Consider the following 21,412-nt stretch of genomic DNA (forward strand, 5'->3'; position numbering starts at 1 on the left):
TTCAGCTTATTGTCTTACCACGAGAGAGAAGGCAGGATGAACATTGGGTGACCATGAGCTGTATTGGCTCTAAAGGCCTTGGAAGGTCTGGATGGTCCCCATCTCTCCAGTGACTCCTGCATCCCAGCCCCCTGACCCTCTGTAGTCTGTGCATGAACCCTCGGAGGGTTTCTCTGGTGCAACCTGATCCCTTCCACCCAAGATGCCACCTCCCCCACCTGGTGAACTCTTATTTGTCCTTCAGCTCTCAGAACAGGAATTTCCTAGGGAAGGTTTTCTTAATTCCCTAAAAGAAGTTAGATTATTTGTAATATACCTTCACTGAGTTCTGGTCTTCACTTCAGAGCAATTGTTTCTGGTTTTGGCTATACTTCTACTGCACAATTCTTTGATTAAATCTGCTCTGCTACTCTGCAGCCCCGTGAAGGTTGTTGTGGCTTGGCTTATCACAATGTCCCCATGCTTAGGAGAGTGTGGGCTTTCCATAGGTGTTCATGGAATGGGTGAGTGAATGAATGAATCAGAAATCAGGCACAGAGAAAGACAGAGGGCCCTCTTACGACTCCTTCAGTTGTTCTATAGCACAGTTGTATTAGAATCTAGGTCATGTGACTTCTAGTCAACCTATCACCAGATTCACATTTTGTCTGATATTTTAAAACATAAGAGATGATCACTCCTAGCCATTACTTTTCTGACCCTATGTACAATGCCCCTGTCTTTCTAAGACTCACACCACTTACCTTTACTACCCTCTACTACTCCTGGTTGCTATAATTTCCCAATCTCCCAGTCATTCCTTATTCATTGAAACCTTCATCATGAGGTTCACGATCTTTCTTTTACTCCATGTGCCACCATCATCCTCAGTGCCTCCTACACGTATATGAATGACCAGTCCTACCCTCTGGTCTCTTCATTTATTGACCCTGATCTCTAGGGAGTGTCATGACACTTAATCCACCTGTGGTTATACCCTTGTGTTGGCATCACCTGCAAATGTTCTACCTCTGAAATCCTAAGTCTATGTATCTCACTTTTTGACCACTATTGCTATGGACTAAATTGTATCTCTCCCAAATCCATGTGCTAAAGCCCTTCTCCTCACTGTGATGGTATTTTGAGATGGGGCTTTTGGGAGGTAATTGGCTTTAGAAGAGGTCATGAGAGTGATGCCCTCATGATGGGATTCCTTCCCTCATAAGAAGAGACACTGGACGTGAGGGCTCATGCCTGTCCTAAATACTCTGGGAGGCTGAGGCAGGAGGATCACTTGAGGCCAGGAGTTTGAGACCAGGCTGGGCAACATAGTAAGATCCTGTCTCTACTAAAAAATGTAAATAATTAGCCAAGTGTGATGGTGTGTACCTGTAGTCCCAGCTGTTTGGGAGGCTGAGGATGGAGAATCACTTGAGCCCAGGAGTTTGAAGCTGTAGGGAGCTATGACTGCATTACTGCACTCCAGTTTAGGCAATAAGGCAAGACCCTAACTCTTAAGAAAAAAAGTAACAACAACAAAACAGAGAAAGAGACTTTTTCCTCTCTCTCTTCCTTTCTCTCTCTCTCTCTCTCTCTCTCTCTGTCATGTGAGAATACCACCAGAAGTTGGTAGTCTGCAACGCAGAAGAGGGCCCTCCCCAGAACCTGACCGTGTTGGCACTCTGATCTTGGACATTCAGCATCTACAACTGTGAGTGAAATAAGTTTTGGTTGTTTAAGCCACCCAATCTATGATGTTTTGTTACAGCAGCCTAAGCAGCCTAAAACAACTACCTTCAGTCATTCCAGCTCCATTGACATCCCCAGTGCTTTGCCTTCACAAAACTTATCTGCCTTTTCTTGAATTCTTTTCCTTCCCCAGTCAGCTTAGTTTCTTAGTCTTTCATCTTAACTATTTTCTTTCCAATATCACTAGATCCCTTGCCCATTGCCCTTTTATTGGATCTTCTTGGCACAACTTTAATCCTGCTTCAATCCAACTGTTAACTTTCACAATGCTTATATCTGTGTTTTAGAGTGATATTGGAGAAAATCACGCAACTACATAGATTAGTGACTTTGAAGATTAATGCTCAGCAACCTCAAATGTGCTCTTATAATTACCCATTTCTCCTTTATTTTCACAATCTGCTCTTTCTTCTGTATTCAGCAATGATCATTTTAAACATCCTCCACTCAGAATTCTATCACATCATTTTCTCATTCTCATCAGGTGACATTGCTTCATACTTCACAGAGTAAACAGGAATTGTCAGGTGGAAACTAGCTCAACTACCTGCTGTGAAAACTGTAAGTTTATAAGTTATCTGTACTTGTAATTCTTTGTCTTGCAATGAAAGGCGGGGAGGGGTCCCTTTATATTAAAACAATTCCTTTTCCCATGCTTCAGATCCAGTTCTACATTTCTAGTGTGTGCTAGTGCTCTGAGAATGTGCGTACATAGTGAATGAACAAGTTTGGTTTCTCGCTGAATGGGGAATCAGCATCAACCTACAGTTGCTGTCTTGCCATAGCCTTCATAGATGTTCAATTTAGTGATGTGTTTCCAGTCCTCAGTCACCCCAGGGCTAATGGATCCTCCTACAGCCACACAAAGCTTCTGACTCTTCAATCTGTAGCTGCAGAGGCATCAAAAGTTGTTCTTAGCCTTAGTGAATATTTCTACCAATAGCAGGTCTGTTGTGAGAAAGAAACTTGCAAAAATGATACAGATATTGCCAAATATATAGGAGGTACTCATTAAGTGGTAGTTTATGTTCTTATTACTAGTCTTTTAGATTATCTATTCAGACACCCCAGTTACATCAATCTCTATGAAGACTCATTTACGCTTCTGGATAAGTAGTATTAATGTTAAATGTAAATCAATAAGTATTAACTGATGGCAGGAAGCCAGCCTTCGGTAGAAACCCTTCTGAGTTCTATTACCACCCCAAAAGCCTTACCTGTGTATAAAGAATGTGTCAGCAATGGTAAGGTAAAGAAAGAACTAATTTTCTGAAGTCTGGGGATGGAGAGACAGCCACCAATTTTACAAACTGAGCTGAAAGTCTCTGGATATTATGAGAAGTTTCCATAGGGCCCCAGACACAGAATAGTAGTGAACACTTTTGATGAACCCACAATTCATTTTATGTGTATTTTATTTTGGTGATGGTGGAAGGTTCCAGTGTGGGAAGTTGATTAGAGCAAAACTCTTCATGGTCTCAGATAGAGATAGAATGACTATGTATTTTGAACACAATAGTGTCAATTAATTGTTATGTGGTAGCTCATCTGTATTAGATAATACCTGCCCACCCAGTTAGGTCTTGAGACTAAGAAAGATCAGAACTGGAGAACTGTTTCTGAATTAATTACAAAGGCACCATCTTATCATTGCCTTTTTATTGTTAATTTTAGGGTACAAGTGAGAGTTGACTATTTGTAAAATTTTAAGTCCTTTTCTTTCAAGAGTATAAGAAATAATCAGTCTGGGCACAGTGGTTCATGCCTGTAATCCCAACATTTTGGGAAGCAGAGGTAGGAGACTTGCTTGAGCCCAGGAGTTCAAGACCAGGCAACATAGTGAGACCAGGTCTCTAGAAAAAATGAAAAAAAAAAATCCAGGTGTGGTGGCATGCACCTGTAGTCTTAGTTACTTGGGAGGCTGAGATGGGAGGATTCCTTGAGCACCTCAGCAGCCCAGGCAACAGAGCAAGTCCCTGTCTCAAAAAAAAAAAAAAAGAAAGAAAGAAAGAAAGAAAGAAAGAAAGAAAAGAAAGAATCTGAACATTTTATATGGGATGGCATGTTGATGAATAAAGATATACTGTATTTTAACTTTTTTTAATTGCTCCATAAAATGCCAATGAACTAGACATTTGTTTATGTCATCGTAATTTAATATGTTGCTATTGTTTGCTACCACAAATGCTCCCTTTATAGAGTATATGTCCTTGCTCACACAGCTAAAGTAAAATTTAGAGTTAAATTATTATTTAGCAAACTCTAAGGCATGACACAATGCTTTGGAACCTGTGATTTCTCATTAATCTTTAGTGATGATTAATCTGGGCACAGACTCCACAAAACATTGGCAATTCCACTTTTCAGTGGGTACTCTAGAGAATTCTAGGATATGTGCAAAGATTCTTATTTCAGCAGATTGGAAAAGATTCAAGTATCTTTGATAGGTACTTGGGGCTCATTAACATATAAATCATACTAAGGAATACTATGCAATGATTAAAATATATTGCACATATTATCATAAACAGAGCTCTAACGAACAGTGTGGAGTGAAAATGCAGGTTTTACTATGATATATATAGTATGATACCATCTATATAATCTGCTCCCAATATTTCAGTATATTGCAATGAAGATAGGTAGATAAATATAGATATAAATTTATTTTTAAAACATCTAAAAGGATTTACATCCAATAAGGAAGGTGGTCTTCATTTTTAATATTTACCTTATTTACAGGTAATGCATTTGTCTTTAATGTTTATCTTTTTAAAGGGAGGTATAATTCACAAATTGATTAAGCAAACTCAACCTTATGATTATAATTTAGTTTTATATTCTGGACTCCTGTGGAGCCAGAAGATATGGCCTTGAATAGTCACAAGATAATAAAAAAAATCCCACACTCTAACAAAGTTATTGTCATAAATAGCAACAAGATAGGTGTGTTAATGAAAGATAGGCTTGGATCTACTTCAACAAATTGAGGGTTTCTAATCTTATTTATGATACCACGAGTGGAAATGGACTCTCTCCTGAAAGATCCTCTCTTACCTGGCGAAACACTTGTGCTGAAGCAGTTCCTGGTATATCAGTGGATTTGCAGATAGAGTGGTGGTGGAAGACCTGAACAGAGCCTGGGACCACAAAAAGAAAAAACCAAATCTATACGTTAAGTGGGAAAGACAGTGAGACCGTGGTGAGGAAGGTTCAGGGAAGATGGCCACTAACTTTGAGACTCAGCTAGGGCATACTCTTTGTCTTGGAAATTTAGTGATTCTTCACCCTCCAGACCTTGGGAGAGAATTTAGCTTTAGCTGTGTGAACCTAGCAGCTATCATGTTATTCACTGATATCTGAATAGATACACAATGAGGCATTTACTTCTGGATCCTAGAAGACTTGTTTTGATCTTTGTTGCTTTGAATAATAAGCCTGGATATTGTCAGTAAAATTGTGGATTGTGGAGGCACTTAAGAGGTTAGCACAACAGTTTAGAGATTGTGCTGTGGAGTCCAATAGACCATGATTGCTTAATGTCTGATTCCACCTCTGTGATTCCTTGGGCTAGGTACTTATCCTCTATGAGACTCAGTTTATCCAGTTTTTCCCTTACAGGGTTGTTGGGGAGATGAAATGAAATAATGCATATGAAGTACTGATGAGTAGTCAATGAATAGTAACTGATATTAATATTGTCTTCTTCAATATCATTATTGTCTTTTAAAAGTTTTCTTTTCAGGCCAGGAACAGTGGCTCACGCCTGTTACCCCAGCACTTGGGAGGCCAAGGTGGGTGGATGACCTGAGGTCAGGAGTTTGAGACCAGCCTGGCCAACATGGTGAAACTCTGTCTCTAGTAAAATACGAAAATTAGCTGGGCATGGTGGCGGGCACCTGCAATCCCAGCTACTTGGGAGGCTGAGATAGGAGAATCGCTTGAACCCGGGAAGTGGGAGGTTGCAGTGAGCCGAGATGACGCCATTGCACTCCAGCATGAGCGACAGAACAAGACTCTGTCTCAAAAAAAAAAAAAAAGTTTCCTTTTGAGTGATACAACTGAAGTAGCCAAGTCCCCCCAATTCCAAAGGCCCTAGAGAAGTGAGAGGGCATTGCTCTCAGAAGTAGGGAGAGCATCTTTAAGTCAAGATCACACTCCAGAGTTAATTATTGATTTGCCCCATATGGGGCATGAGCCACTGAGCCATTGCTAATACCTCTTTCTGGCCTTTGCCCCATGTCCCACAACAAGGACTTGGTCTTACATTTAGAAAAATCTCAGGACAGAAAATTGGCATGTGACACAGAAACATACGGGCTCCTTGGAGCTGAGCTCCCAAGGCAGTACTTAGAGATAAAGATCCATCAAAGGCATCACTTAGACCACAAAATACTTGTTGGCTGGAGGTCCATCCGCCATCTAAAGAGGAATAGGAAAGCCATTTGGATTTTCTCATGTTAGTACTAGCAACAATAATAATTCTTGCTATTATCAAGCACTAACCTGTGGAGAGAAACAAGGACCACCCAAATGGAAACAAACAAAGGCTATGAGGCCAGGAGGCTAATGGAGTCTCCTTAAATTCTGTGGGTATCACTTAATTAGTATGATATTGCCTTCCAGGATTCATGGCTTTCAGGGGTCTCTGAAGTGTCTCTGAAGTGTAATTAATAAAATTAATTAATGATTTGAATAAATGAATGATCTCCTAAACCATTTTAATAAATGAGTTAGAATAGTTTCTCCTATTCTAATTCTCTACCTGATATCCACTGGCCATTATAGCTTGTGAGAGTCAAAGCCTTTGAGGTGAGTATGAACATCACATACACCTATTTCCCCTAAGGGACCTTTGGGTAGAGTTTGTTAAGAGAACTTGAGTGTGGAGTCACAACACACAACCATTTATCTTACGCAGAATTGAATGTAAGATCGGGAAACTTAACCACAAACAAGCCAAACTAAAACAAATGCCACCCAATTAATTACTTAATTGAGTATTCAACCAAAGAGATTGAAATGAGTTTCAGCATCCCTTGAATTTGCCAAGAGAGGCATTTACTTCTGATCTCCAGAAGCCTTGTTTTGATCATTGTTGCTTTGAGTAATAAGCCTGGATATTGCCAGTAAAATTGTGGCAATTTTACTGATGCTAGAAAGAGGCATTAACATTGGACCAGTGACTCATGCCCAAAAGTATTCGTGAGCTACTTAAATAATGTTTTTAAAGGGGTAGTGTGATGCCATGTGATTTTCATCTTAGAATCTGACTCTAGAACCCCAAACCCTCATAAATTGTGACTCTACCTCTGTGTTTATTACTACATATAGTGGTCAACACAATTATTCACCCCGGTGCTGGTAGCACTGAAGAACAAGTAACATCCAACGGTGCGTCTTTGGGGTAATCATCCTGGATCCCTCCTCAGCTGCATGGATTTACTGCTCTTCCTCTTTTTCCACATACTCTTAGATTTTTTATCTATAGCAATCTGCTTTTGATCCTTTGGTGCACACCCTCCCACCCTGCTTTCAGCCCTGTTCCTTCTCTCAATATTGATGTTTTCTGCAATCTTGAGTAACGAACTCTTTTCTTAGTTTTAGTCTCATGAAACTCTCCCTTTACCACCCCAGAGAAGAGCTTTCAAGCCTGAACAGAGTGTGTGAGGACTATATCTGGAAGCCTGGGTGAATTCCATTCCCAAATCACACTGGGAATACTCGGCCAGTTTAGAAGCTCCCATTGTCCCGTTGGTGAAGAATATAGCCATTGGATGTTGACTTTTGGTCCCCATGAAGGTCTGCTTTGGAGGTACAACTCTAAAAATTACAAAAGATGTAACAGCAAGGTTCTAAATTTAGGTTCTCTGACCTAGGCTCCTGGTTTGGTAATCTTTGATTTTTTAAAATAACAGCTAGTATCTTGGTATATTGGGGGATGATTTATTAGAGGTGCAGCTGCCATTTTTTCCCCTAATTTTTTTGCATTAATTTCTGTTGGATAAGTAATATATGATGCCTTTATGTTTCAGCCTTATTTTTCTCAGTAAAATACCCTCTATTTACTCAATTGCTCAAGGCAAAAATCTGTAGTAATCCTTATTATCAGTCTTTCTTTATCTATCTACTTATCTACCCAGCTATCTATGCCACATCCTAATCATTGGCAAGCTCTGACAACTTTACCTCTACAACATGTCACAAGTCTGTGTCTCTTCGTTATCTGTACTCAGGGCTGGGACCAAGGTGGAGCAAGTGAAACATTTGTGACAGACATGATATTTAAGGGGATACCAGCAAATTCAGTAGTCAAGATAAATAATATTTTATCAAAATATTTTCAAAATAATCAAAACTATGTCAAAAATTAATAATAAAATATCCAAATTTAATTTAATTAATTTATTTATTTTTGAGATGGAGTCTTGCTCTGTCATCCAGGCTGGAGTGCAATGATGTGTTCTCAGCTCACTGTAACCTCCGCCTCCCAAGTTCAAGCAATTCTTCTGCCTCAGCCTCCCAAGTAGCTGCGACTACAGGGGCCTGCCACCACACCCAGCTAATTTTTATAATTTTAGTAGAGACGAGGTTTCACCATGTTGGCCAGGCTGGTCTTGTACTCTGACCTCAAGTGATCCGCCTGCCTTGACCTCCCAAAGTGCTGGGATTACAGGTGTGAGCCACCGTGCCTGGCCACAAAATTTAAAATAAGTACATGACAATGAATGCTCCCAAAGTGGTCAAGTATTCCCCATATGGTTTAGGAATGGGATTCAATCAAGCCAGCTTCAAGGTGTAGTTCTCACACAGCCTGTAATCCAACCAGGCAGTTGCATGACTCACCTTACTTGGTCACCCTAATCTTGTCTCTGCTTCCAATAAAATTGTATTTATAAAAATAGAAGCAGGTGATCTGTCAGCAGAAGTTTGCCAGTATGATTTTTTTAATTAAAAAATTAAATTACTGTATTAAAAACATAAAATTTATACAATTATAAACAGATGATATACATATATAAAATAAATATGTAAAATTACATACAAATTTTTAAACTTCAATTATGAAAATTATTTTATAATTTGATTTTTAAAATGTATTTGAAAATTAAAATATTATTTATCTTGATCACTGGATTTTTCAGTGCCCCTTTATATTTTGTGCCTGAGGCGAGTTCCTCATTTGCCTTGCAAATTCCCAGTCCTGTCTCCGCTGCCACCATCATGGTCCACAACAACACGGCTTCTCACTTGGACGACTGCAATAGCCTTCTACCAGCTCCCTTTACTACCTGTCTTGTCTCTCATTGTTCAGACAGCAGTTGAAGGAGTTTTTTGAATGTCACTCAGATCAAGTCCTTCCCCTCCACGTTCCACAGACCACTCCTACATGATCTACAAGACCCGCTGTAATCTCACTCTCCCTTGCTATTCAACCTCCTCTCCTCCCACTCTCTTTTCCACTCACCACACTTCAGGCACCCTGGTATTCTTTCTGTTCCTCAAACAAGTCAAGCTCCTTCCCACCTCAGGTACTCTACCTTAGTATTCTCTCTGATATTATTCCTAGATATTCAAAAGGCTGGCTCTATAGTATTCAAGTCTCAACTTGTCCTCTCCTAAGAAGCCACCAAATCTAAAATAATTCCCCCATCTCCACATAAGATCACTCTATTTCATTTGCCTGTTTTGGTTGGGAGTTTCTTTTGGAAACTGTATTACCTTGATCGTTTATGTGTTTTCTTGTGGTCCATTTTGTTGTCTAGAATATAAAATCCATGAGGGTAGGGGCTTTGTCTGTCTTGTTCACTGTTTTTTTTTTTTTTTTTTTTTTACATCTCTAAACACTAAAATATTACTCTCTAAAGATCGCATTTATAATTATCAAACTTAATACAGTAGTCCCACCTTATACCTGGGGGATATGTTCCAAGACTCCCAGTAAGTGCCTGAAACCACAAATAATACTGAACCCTATATACACTATCTTTTTTCCTAAACATGCATACTTATGATAAAGTTTTATTTATAAATAGGCACTGTAAGAAATTAAAAACAATAATTAATAAAATAGAACGAGTACAACAATATACTGTAATAAAAGTTGTGTGCATGTGATCTCTCTCTCTCTCAAAATATCTTATTGTACTGTAGTCAACTATTTTGGAGCATGGTTGACCACAGGTAACTGAAACCACAGAAAACAAAACCACAGATAAGGGGAGACTACTGTATTTGGTTAACCTGAGGATAAACATGGCATCATTTTGTTGTTTTAATATATATTTTCTCATATCCCAGTGCCAGTGAGTTTTTTTTTATTATTATTTGTTTAAATTTAAGGGATACAAGTGTAGTTTTGTTACATAATGGTGAAATCTGGGCTTTTAGTGTAACCATCACCAAAATAGTGTACATTGTACCCATTAAGTAATTTCCCATTGTTCACCCTCTCAAAACCTCCCACCTTTGCGAGTCTCCAGTGTCTACTATTCTACACTCTATATTTGTGTGTACACATTATTTAGTTCCCACTTATAAGTGAGAACATGCAGTATTTGACTTTGCATTTCTGTTATTTCACTGAAGATAATGGCCTCCAGTTCCATTCAGCTTGCTGCAAAAGACATAATTTCATTCCTTTTAGTGGCTGAATGGTATTCCATTATATAATTATATATATTTTTATATATAAGCTTTTTATTATGTTTTGATATGTGTTTATATTTTTATCACCTATTTTTTTACCATCTCAGAATGAATGCTCAAGTATGAATCAGAAGATGAGACTTTCACTCAGACTGAGAACTTGTAGGCCAGATCAGGGATTCTTCTGTTGGTGGTGTTGGGGAGTTACTCTGTTTTTGTTTTTGTTTTTTTCAGGACTAGAAATTACCATTAAGCTTTTCATTACAACCACTCACACCACCTTCTCATACAACATTCTGTCTTCCAAAATCAGACATTCTCTTGATTTAAGTTTCTCTTTTTCAGTGTCCACTTACTGAATCATCTCCTTGAAATCCAACCACCCATCATAGCACTTATCTGACACCAGGAGCTTGGTCTTCAAGGTAGGGCAGTCGAACATAGCAGAGTCCATGAGTGGGAACATAGCCTCACTGGCCACAAAGTATTGGGCTTTAGACATGTGTAATTGATAGCAAATTTCCTTGGCAGTCAGCTGGAGACTCTCAGGCACAAAGATGATTCCTGAAAAAGTCACAAATAAGGCTTCATACATATCTTTTGAGCAGAGAATATTTCCTCAAACATTCTGGAATGTACAGATGAGGTCTCTGGAATACCCTCTCTCTTGGGAGTTTGTCCTCTGTATTGGGGCAGCAACATGATGGTGGCTGGGGAAGAACTGAGGCATGCAGGAGACTGAGCTCATTGAAACAATCCAGTGATCAGTGGCTCTGCTGCTGTTATCCTTTCCCCTGGAGCAGTCTTAAATTTATATGGTTAGGCTTCAGACCACTAGTTACTTGAAATGTAGCCTGATTTTGAAACTATGATGCAAGGGGGTTGTGGAAACTTCCTCTTTGTTGTTTCCTCCTGGCTTGAGAATGGCTTGGGCTATGGATTTCTGGATTTGCATTGGAGATGAAAAACAACAACAAAAACAACTTCCAGCCTTTGGCTGTTTCTGTAGATTCTTTTGCATCCGTTTAACACCTACTGGGGGCCTCCTATGAGACTGGGACATGCTGGGTACATCTGTGTGCCAGAGGCTGTTCTAACAGAGCCTTCTCTTCACTTTTCAAGCTTGGAGAACTAGAATACTTCTAGGAGAAACTGATGATGACATTGCTTGTCTTTCAATGCTTATACGCCCTAATATAGACATGCTGATTTTGGAAAAGGATCTAGTTAACCAATGCAGGCCTTTCCCACAAACCCCACCTTTAACTTCTGCTTCTCAAATGGAAATTCTTGGGCACCATAAAAAAGTCATTGTTCATAGTAGCCCAAATGTGGAAACAATCTAAACAATCTAAAATATCTATTGACTGATGAATTGATAAACATTGCTATTGGCCTCCAGCTCCTTGCCCTGGTAACTTTCCTTAGTTATTCTTGTAAGTCCTACATTTTGTAGCTAACGCTATTGGAGCAAACAATTGTCCAGAACCCCAAATTCTACACCTCACAGCATGGCATAGATGGTTTTGACTTGGAACTTTTTAAAGAAGTTGTCAGTGGTCATCTATCACAGATCCTGAAAAGACTCTATAATGCACTCAGGCAACAGCTAATATGAGCTATGCTATTTTCATACGATCTTACCAGGAAAAAATAGTTACAAAGGATACCCAGAAAAGAAATGAAAACATACTATACGGTATCACCGAACATGAACTAGTTATATTTTAGAATATATCTGCTCCCAAATTTTTATTTTATTGTTTTAGAAGAGTTCGACGATTTGTAAGTGGATTAATTAGTTGATCCAGACACAGTGTTAGATGCTGGGGACTCAAATACTGGTGATTTGAGGTGAAGCAAATACTGCCCTGGCCCTCGAGGACTTCACATAAATCACCAATTGTAACTACCTGAGGCATTGGAGATACAAAGCACCCAGACTGGCTTGAGAGAGTAAAGGAAGTCTTCCAGAGCAGGTGATGGTAGAGCCCAACTTGGCAGCAAAGTAAGAGTTTTGTCAGGTAGACAAGGAGGGAAAGGAAGGAATGACAGGAACAAGGAAGCGGATGGGCAGGTAAGTGTAAGGAACCATGATAGGCTTCTTCCACCTGGTACTTTCAGGAGACTATGAGTAGTCCAGGTTTTCTGGAGTGAGGTACAAAGTGACAGGGCAGGGGGAATGCTGAGAGATTTGACCAAACAGAATCATGGTATTTTAAAAGCAAAAAGCCAAAAAACATCACCACCTGCTGAAAAATACACAAATGTTTTCCTCCAAACTTAGAGAAGAAAATGCAAATCCAGCCCCTGCCTCCCTCTCTGCCCTCAGCTGCCTCTTCCTGCTTCCTTTCTCATTCTGCTCCAGTCACATAGGCTTCCCTGCTTGTCAGCTGGATTTCTGAAACCAAGGGAACCTCCTCTGGTCTCTAGCAGGCTCCACCATGGACTCAGACTAGATCTTTCTATGACCTTCAGGGTCTTCTTCCCCAATACCCGTTTTCCTTTCTTGAAGCTCTCCTGTACCATGTTTGTTTCAGGCCATGTGAGCTACTACTCCTTTTACTATTTTTCCACATAAACCCAGATGATTGACAGCACACTAGTAATTTCACCGTCATTGTAATTTGCAAGGACCTTTTTAAAGGAGGAGAATGATCCTAGAACAAAATGTTTTTGTGAGGTAGTGAGCTTCTCATCACCAGTGATGTTCCAGCAGAAGTTAAATGCCCGTTCCCAGGGAAGTTGTAGGAAGGAAGCACTCACTGGGTGGGATCACATAGGAGACCTCTAAAGTTCCGTCTGCTTCTTAAGATTTTATTCTAACTGTACACAAACACCTAGACAGACATTTATCCCATAATTAAGCAAAATATATAAAATGTAAATTTTTCAAATAAACAAATTTTGAGGGGCTGTGTTTTATCAAAGAGATCAGTTTGGGTGACTTTAACTAGAACCATAAAATATTACAGGTAAAGGGGATTTTGTCCACTTTGTTTCCCAAAACAAGAATTCTTTCTAATAGAACATTTTAGCACAATTACATTTTGTTTAGAATTTGACCTGCTACATAGTAGGAGACAAATACATATTTGTTTAATGAATATATAGCCAAAGAAAAAAATGTGATTTATATAACTTTTCAAAAATACAGCTATTGTTCCAAGGAAGATTCAAGTGTACAGTTTTGGCTGAGAGGACCCAGTTTGAGAAGCTGCTGTTGAGTGCAATAACAATAGTGAAAGGTGCTTGTTTTGTTTAATTTTGGTCTTGTTGTTTGGTCGTTGTTGGAGAACAAAAGGTCAACAATATTTTCTGGTGACAATTATACTCCTTTTAAAAATGTGGATCACCAGTAAAACTTCAAAAAGAAAACGTCTTCCCATGTCCTTAGGTTATGTAAATACCTATCGAGGTGTTTGAGGGGAGGCATGTTGTCTCACAGTTCCCTTATTCAGAATGTACCTGCCCCTACCCCTTATACATATGACCCATCCCAAGCCTCAGCTGCACTTCACCACCTGGTGAGTGGAGAGGGTGCCAGGCATGGTAAGAACAATCCCCACATGGCAAGCCCAGAGAGTAAATGTCAGATCTGTTGAGAGTGGCATGGGGTTGAGATTATGAGGCTCATACCTATTTCTCTAAACTCAACACCCTGGTGGCCAATCTTTTCAAGAAATAGGAGGGAGAGTTTTGAATGGACTCTGGATTCATCAGGCAGCTTTTAGGGTCCCTTAGAGACCCTTCCCTGTGGCCTCATCTTCTGCTCCACCTATCCCTTTATCATAGAGATTGCTGCCTCTAATACTGGGATGGGATCTGCATTTTCAAGGGACAGTTCCTGTTGTACTTGCTTTTAAATGATGCTGACTCTAGCATAATATCAGCTACTTGGAAAAGAACACTAGTCTCATCAAATAAGTTATCTTTGTTTTCTGGCACACTGACTTGTCAAGTTCCAAATGTCACAGCCTGGGAAAACTCGAGACAACTACAAAGCACGTTAATGCCGGAGCAGTGGGTCCTATGGCTTCAGCCATTTGAATTCATGGTTACAAAAACCAGAAAAGCAAAGACGCACTGCGGTGCTCAACATGAACCAAAACACAAATAGACTCAGCATTTTTAATGTTTTTATGACTAGAAACAGAATCTATGCATACTGTACAAAGTGAACAGAATGCAAACATTATATTAATGCATAATCTGTGATTTTGTTTTGTGTTAATCTGTATTTTCAATTTTTGTATAATGTCCATGTGTTTGAAATAATAAAATAATGAGGCATTTAAAACTAATTACTTTCAATGTTCACATAATTTTGTACTTATGTTACTTTGTTAGCAATTATTCCATTAAATTCAGGATTCTGGATCTAGTGGGCCCTATCAGGTGGACAAGAAACCATAGTGAGAGAAGGTGAGGACTCTTCCATGAGTGTCTAGAAAAGTTACTTGAGCAGACTCAGGGCATCTTGGACTCATCAGTACCTGCTGGTTGCTGCAAGGTGAGTGGGAGGTCTGCTGGCTGAAAGAACCAGAGGAAGGCCGGACACCTCGCCCTTTCTAAGAACACCATTGTTTTTATAAGCTTGGGCTGCTGTAACAAAACACCATCGACTGAGTGGCTTATCAACAACAAATGTACTTCTCACAGTTCTGGAAGCTGGAAGTCTGAGATCAGGATGCCAGCGTGGCCGGGTTCTGGTGAGGGCCCTCTTCTGGGCTGCAGACAGCTGACTTCTCCTTACTTCTCCTTGTACCGCCACATGGCAGAGAGCAGAGAAAGGAAGCAAGCTCTGTCTTGACTCCCATAAGGACACGAATCCCATCCGTGAGGGCTCCACAATTATGACCTCATCTGATCCTAACTAGCTCTCAAAGGCCCCACCAGCTAATATCCTCATACTACGGGGCTAGGTATCAACATATGGGTTTGTGAGGAACAAAAACATCCAGTCCATAAACACCAAGATCACCCAGTCACTGCCACTGTCTAGGATTCTGGGAAACAATATCTTTTGTATCTCCCGATGGTCCAGCACACCAGTACAGGGAGCTATTTATTGCTGGCAATGACCAGGTCTTTCTTATCTACAGTGTATCTCCCTCCTCTGGGGTTAGGGATATGTGGTGGGTGGAGGGGTGAGAAGTGACAGACAGCCAAGGAAGGCCATAAGCAGCAAGGAGCAAGGGAGAAAGTGTACAGCTGCATGAGGTGGGTAAATAGAGGGGCAAAACCCTGTGACTGATGACCTCAGTGACTATGCAGATCAAGTTCCTGGGATATGAGCATAACTTTAGATCCAGTACCAATCAGGTTCCTAGGTTTTTCTGGCTCCCATGGGTGGTTCCCTCATCCTTTCAGAGTGGACTTCATGCTGATCTTTTTTGTATTGCTGGGTATTCAGGACATTGTGTTTGGAGGTCCACAGATTCTGTTGATACAGAAGGATTGCCAGAGTGCAGACCACCATAGCTGCCATGGAATTTTGCTCTAGTGAGAGAGAACAAATAAATGGAGAGCTAGTCCATGTAAATGGCCTGGAAATTTCTATAGCTTTGAAATGCACAGTCTCCCAAAATTGATCTATATATTCAATGCAATCCAAAAACTCTATATTTTAGTGTGTGGAAATTAAACCGATTCTAAAATTTATATAATATTCAAATGTTCATGAAAAAGAAGATTCATTTTAGAAAGAACCAGGTGTGAAGTTGGCATGGTGCTGACACGGACTCATTTGCATATGAAATACTTCATTAATGATAATTCGGCATTGCAGACCATGGGAAATTGACTGTCCAATTTGAATATTAAATGTCCACCAACAGAGGCATAAATAGATGCATTTTTGGCCTATTATCATAATGGAATGCTAAGCAGCAATAATGAAAATGATTTTTACAACTATAATGATGGGTAGGTGAAGCCAGACACAGAATTATGCATACCTTCTGATAGCTTTCATATATATCTAAGAAACGGGGAAAAGTGAAACTCTATTTCTTCAAAGATGCATGTGTAGTTGGAAAATTATACAGCATAGCAAAGAAGTAATTACTAAAAGAGAATAGTGGTCACCTCAAGGAGTGAGGGTGGAAGATGCCAGGAAGAGGCACATGGGGAACTTTGAGAATGCTAGCAGTGTTCTAGTTCTTGACCTTGATAATGATCTATAGGTGCTCATTTTTACACGCATATTTATATTTCATTCACATTTTGTGTATGAGTGATATATCAGAGGGATAACAACACATTTGAAAATGTTAATGTAGTGAATTAACAAATATTAGAAAAACATAACTCAACAAACTTGACTCATGAAGACACAGAAATTGTGAATAGACCTATAGCCATTAAAATAAATGAGTGGGTAATTTAAAATACTTCCCCCAAACAGCAAAAGTAATAATAAAATACACTAGGCTCACCAAATATTACAGAAGAAAATAATCTCAATTTTATACAAAGTCTCCTAAGGAACATATGAAAGAAAGAACATTTCCCGATTTATATCATGTGATAATGATAATTTTGATAATAAATATGACAATGGACACATAAATAAAGGGCAATAAGAGATCAATCACCCTGATGAAAATAATGGAAAATCCTCAAGAAAACGTTGGTAAATTCAGCAATCAATACACAAAAGAATATATCAAGACCAAGATAGCTCTATTAAGAAATAAATTTGTACACTCCACTATATTATTAGAATAAAGCATGGAAATCATTTGATTACCTCAATACATTTAATCATACAGCATAGCAAAGTGTTTGATAAAATTCAAGTATAGCAAATTATAGAGCATAGCAAAGTGTATGGAAAAACTCAAACTGCATTTAAAATAAAACATTGCCAATATCTAGTAATAGAAAGAAGCTAATGATGTACGTCCTCAAAAATTAGGTGGAGGAGAAACATACTTCAAAATAATGAAAGCCATATATTAAAACCCACAGCCAACATCACACCAAACAGGGAAAAGTTTAAAGCAGTTCCTAAGTACTGGAACAAGCCAAGGATGCCCATTTTCACCTCTCCTATTCAGCATGGCACTGGAAGTCTTAGCCAGCACAATCAGGCAAGAGAAAGAAATAAAAGGTATTCAAATTGGAAAAGAGAATGGCATGATGTATTATATATCATGAAGGGTGTTGAATGTTATCAAATGCTTTTTTTGCATCTATTTAGATGATCTATTTTTCGTTTTTTATTCTGTTTAAAAGTCATGAATTACAATTATGTTTAAGATGATTATTTTGAGTTCTTTTTTAGGCAATTTATAGACTTCAAATTCTTTTAGTAGTTTACTGGAGTTTCATTTGTTTCCTTTGGTGCTGTTACATTTGCCTCATTTTTTGTGATCCCTGTAGACATTTATTGGTGTCTGTCATTTGAAGGAGCCAACCCCTCTTTCAGTCTTTATGGACTGGTTTTGACTGACAAAGACCATCTCCTCTTGGGTCCTCAGTCTGATGAGATTGCCTCCAGGATCACAGTTGAGTGGGGAGGGAGCCATGACATGTAGCTGCTACAGGTTCTGCAAGCAGGGTCTATGGTTGGTGGGCTTGTTAATTCAAGAGGGCCTGAATCCAGTTTGGTCTCTAGGTGAACTTGACTGCTTTCAGGATCTGGTCAGTAGGGCTGGTGCTGGGACTAGGGTCCACTTCAGGACCCATACACTGAAAGTCTGTAGCCTGGTTACACACAGGGATGGCTTCTTCCAGGTCTGTGGGAGGGCTCCAGCTAGGTCACTGTGTGGGCCCCGGGCAAACAGTACTGGCTTTGGTCTGCAGGTAAGAGAGGCTGGATCTGAGTCATAGAGCTGCTTCAGACTACTGCCTACATTGAAAATAGCCCTCCTTGGTTGTTTCTGTGTTATAAAAATCAACTAAATATCATGTGAACATTGATCAGGAGACAATTCCTGAGGAAATATTTTTAGAAGTCTCTTAGTAATTTACTGGCGCCTCCCCATGGAAAAAACAATGAATGCAACACCCTTGCTCAGACGTCAGTTGTGTGAGTCTCTGAGACAGGCCTTTTGCCTCCCATATGCCAGGTAATAGCTGGTTCTGATTGGCAGCTCTTTTTCAGGAATAGACGCCAATGAAAGGGAGATAGGAAGGGAGGCCGGCCAAGTGTCAAAACCCTTCCCAATGGGTAAGGCATCCATCTAGTCTCAAAGGCGCTTCTGATGTTGCTGTCATTTTCCAAGCTGCCTACTGTAGATTTTTTTGTTAATAGTCATCTCCTGAAAACAAAATGTAAATCTAGATGGATTCTGAATTTTGACTAATAATTGTTCATACGAAACCCAAAATGAAATTTAGTTATGTTAGACCAGAGTTTTTTTTTTAATCATTCTCCCTATCAGGTAGTACTATGCCTTCCAAAAATTATTGCGTGTACAATGTAGTCACAATGGAATCAGAGCTTCATTTCCTGAAGCAAACAGTGTTGCAATAACTTTTATAGGTATTTATAGGTCCAAGTTATTGCTGTTTTCCTTGATAAAGACATTACCTCCTCTTTACTGAAGAGCATCATCAAGTATATTTTATCAAATATTTTGCAATCTTGCTTCCTTTCTTATGTTTATATATTATTTATCTTGAAAAAATGTAAGACTCACAGGAATTTGCAAAAATAATACAGAGAATTCACTTGTACCTTTCACCCTTCACCCAACTTCCCCAAAATATAACATAACCATGACACATAATCTTGGTGTTTTATAAAAGTCAGAAAATCTATAATGGCACCATACCATCAATTCACTTACAGGCCTTATTCTGATTTCACATTCCTATATTTACTTTCTTATGGTATATATGTGTATGAGATGTCATTTGTACATATTTGTGTAACCATCATCACAGTCATGATATAGAAGTGTTTTATCGCAACAAAGACTGTTCTGGTTGCTCCTCTTTTATAGCCAAACTCTCCCTCCAACACTAACCTTTGGAACCTAGCAATATCTTTTTAATCAGTATAATTTTGTCACTTCAAGAATAATTACAAAAATGGAATAACACAGACTGTGATCACTTGAGATGGACTTCTCTCACTCGGCGTAATGCCTTTGAGATTGTTCTAAGTGTTGTGTGTATCAAATAGTTCACTATTACTGTTGAGTAGTATTCCATTCTATGGATGTGCCACAACTTGCTTATCCAATAACATTTGAAAGGCATTTGGGCTATAATTTTTAAGTGTACCATTCTGTAGCATTAGTAATATTCACAATGCTGCACAACCATCACTACTATTTATTTTCAAAACTTTTTCATCATTCCAAGCAGAAACTCCATACCCATTAATTAGTAACACCCCATTGCCTTCTCTCCCTAGCCCTTGAAAACCACAAATTTACTTTCTGTCTCTATCAATTTGCCCATTCTAGAGAATTCATAGCAGTAGAATCATAAAATATTTGTCTTTTTGTGTCTGGCTTATTTCACTTGGGAAATTGTTTTTAAGCTTCATCCATGTTGTGACATGTATCAATCAGAAATGCATTCCTTTTTATGGTTGAATTCTATTCCATTGTATGTGTATGCTACATTTTGTTATGCACTCATTCGTTGACGAACATGGGTTTCTACCATTTGACTTTTTGGAATAATGTTATAATGAACACGGACATATAAGTATCTGTTCAAGTTACTGTTTACTTTTTTTTTTTTCACTAATTACCTGGGAGTGAAATTGTTGGATCATATAGCTCTACGCTTACCTATTTAAGGAACCACCCAATTTTTTTCCACAGTGTCTGCACCATTTTACACACCCACCAGCAGTGAATGAACATTCCAATTTCTCCAAATCCTCACCAACACTGGTTATTTTCAGGTTTTTTTTTTTTAATTATGGACATCCTAGAAGGTGCAGTGATATCCCTGCACCTTTGGTTTCAGCTTGCATTTCACTAATGATTAATGATGTTGAGGTTTCATCATGTGTATATGAGTCATTTCTGTATCTGCCTTGAAAAATGTCTATTGAAGTCCTGTGTCATTTTTAAAAATCGGATTGCTTGTTTGTTGTTGAGTTGCAGGAGTCCTTTACATCTTCTGGATAATAAATGCCTGTATGAAATGTATGATTTGCAAATATTTTCTCCCATTTTACAGATTTTCTTTTCACTTTCTTGATAATAACCTTTGATGCACAGAAGTTTTAATTTTAATGAAGTACAATATATCTGTTTTTCTTTTGTTGCTCATGCTTTTTGTGTCATGTCTAAGAAGCCTTTGCTGAATCCTAGGCGATGAATATTTACCCATATGTTTTCTTCGAAATTTTTAATAACTTTAGCTCTTATATTAAGGCTGTTGGTCCCTTTTTAGTTATCTTTTATACATAGTGTGGTGTAGGGGTCTAATTTCATTCTTTTACATGTGGTTATCCAGTTGTATCAGCACCATTTGTTGAAAAGAGTATTATTTTTCCACTGAATGAACTTGACACACTCATCAAAAATCAGTTGTCTGTAGATGTCTGTGTTTATTTCTGGAACCTCAACTCTATTCTGTTGATTTATATGTCTATGCATATGCCAGTACCACACTGTTTTGATTACTGTAGATTTCTATTAAGTTTCCAAATCAGGAAATATGAGTCTTCTAATTATTTTACTTTTGCTCAAGAATATTTGGGAGAATTGGGGTCCCCTTACAATTCAATGGGAATTTTAGGATTGACTTTTCCATTTCTGCAAAAATAAAAAATCCTATTGCTACTTTGATAGCTATTGCATTGAATCTGTAGATTGCCTTGGGTAGTAACGTTTTGTTTTGTTTTGTTTTTCTCCACGCCCCCCCCCCCCCCCCCCAGATGCAGTTTTGCTCTTGTTGCCTAGGCTGGAATGTAATGGCGCCATCTCGGCTCACTGCAACCTCTGCCTTCTGGGTTCCAGCGATTCTCCTGCCTCAGCCTCCCGAGTAGCTGGGATTATAGGTGCCTGCCACCATCCCCGGCTAATTTTTTGTATTTTTGGTAGAGACTGGGTTT

At 38.9% G+C, this 21,412-nt stretch overlaps 1 protein-coding gene across 1 annotated transcript; it reads right to left on the reverse strand.

The window, feature by feature from the left end:
- Positions 1 to 2,485: 2,485 nt before the first annotated feature.
- On the reverse strand, positions 2,486 to 10,936 carry LOC111531418 (acyl-coenzyme A synthetase ACSM6, mitochondrial-like). Its single transcript, XM_023198669.1, is given in 6 exon segments — positions 2,486 to 2,618; positions 4,786 to 4,868; positions 5,996 to 6,113; positions 6,115 to 6,152; positions 7,407 to 7,551; positions 10,734 to 10,936. Coding segments are annotated over 6 exon segments (663 nt in total). The 5' UTR covers positions 10,880 to 10,936.
- Positions 10,937 to 21,412: the final 10,476 nt, after the last annotated feature.

The sequence above is a fragment of the Piliocolobus tephrosceles genome, chromosome 12 (assembly GCF_002776525.5).
Source record: "Piliocolobus tephrosceles isolate RC106 chromosome 12, ASM277652v3, whole genome shotgun sequence".
Lineage (NCBI taxonomy): Eukaryota > Metazoa > Chordata > Mammalia > Primates > Cercopithecidae > Piliocolobus > Piliocolobus tephrosceles.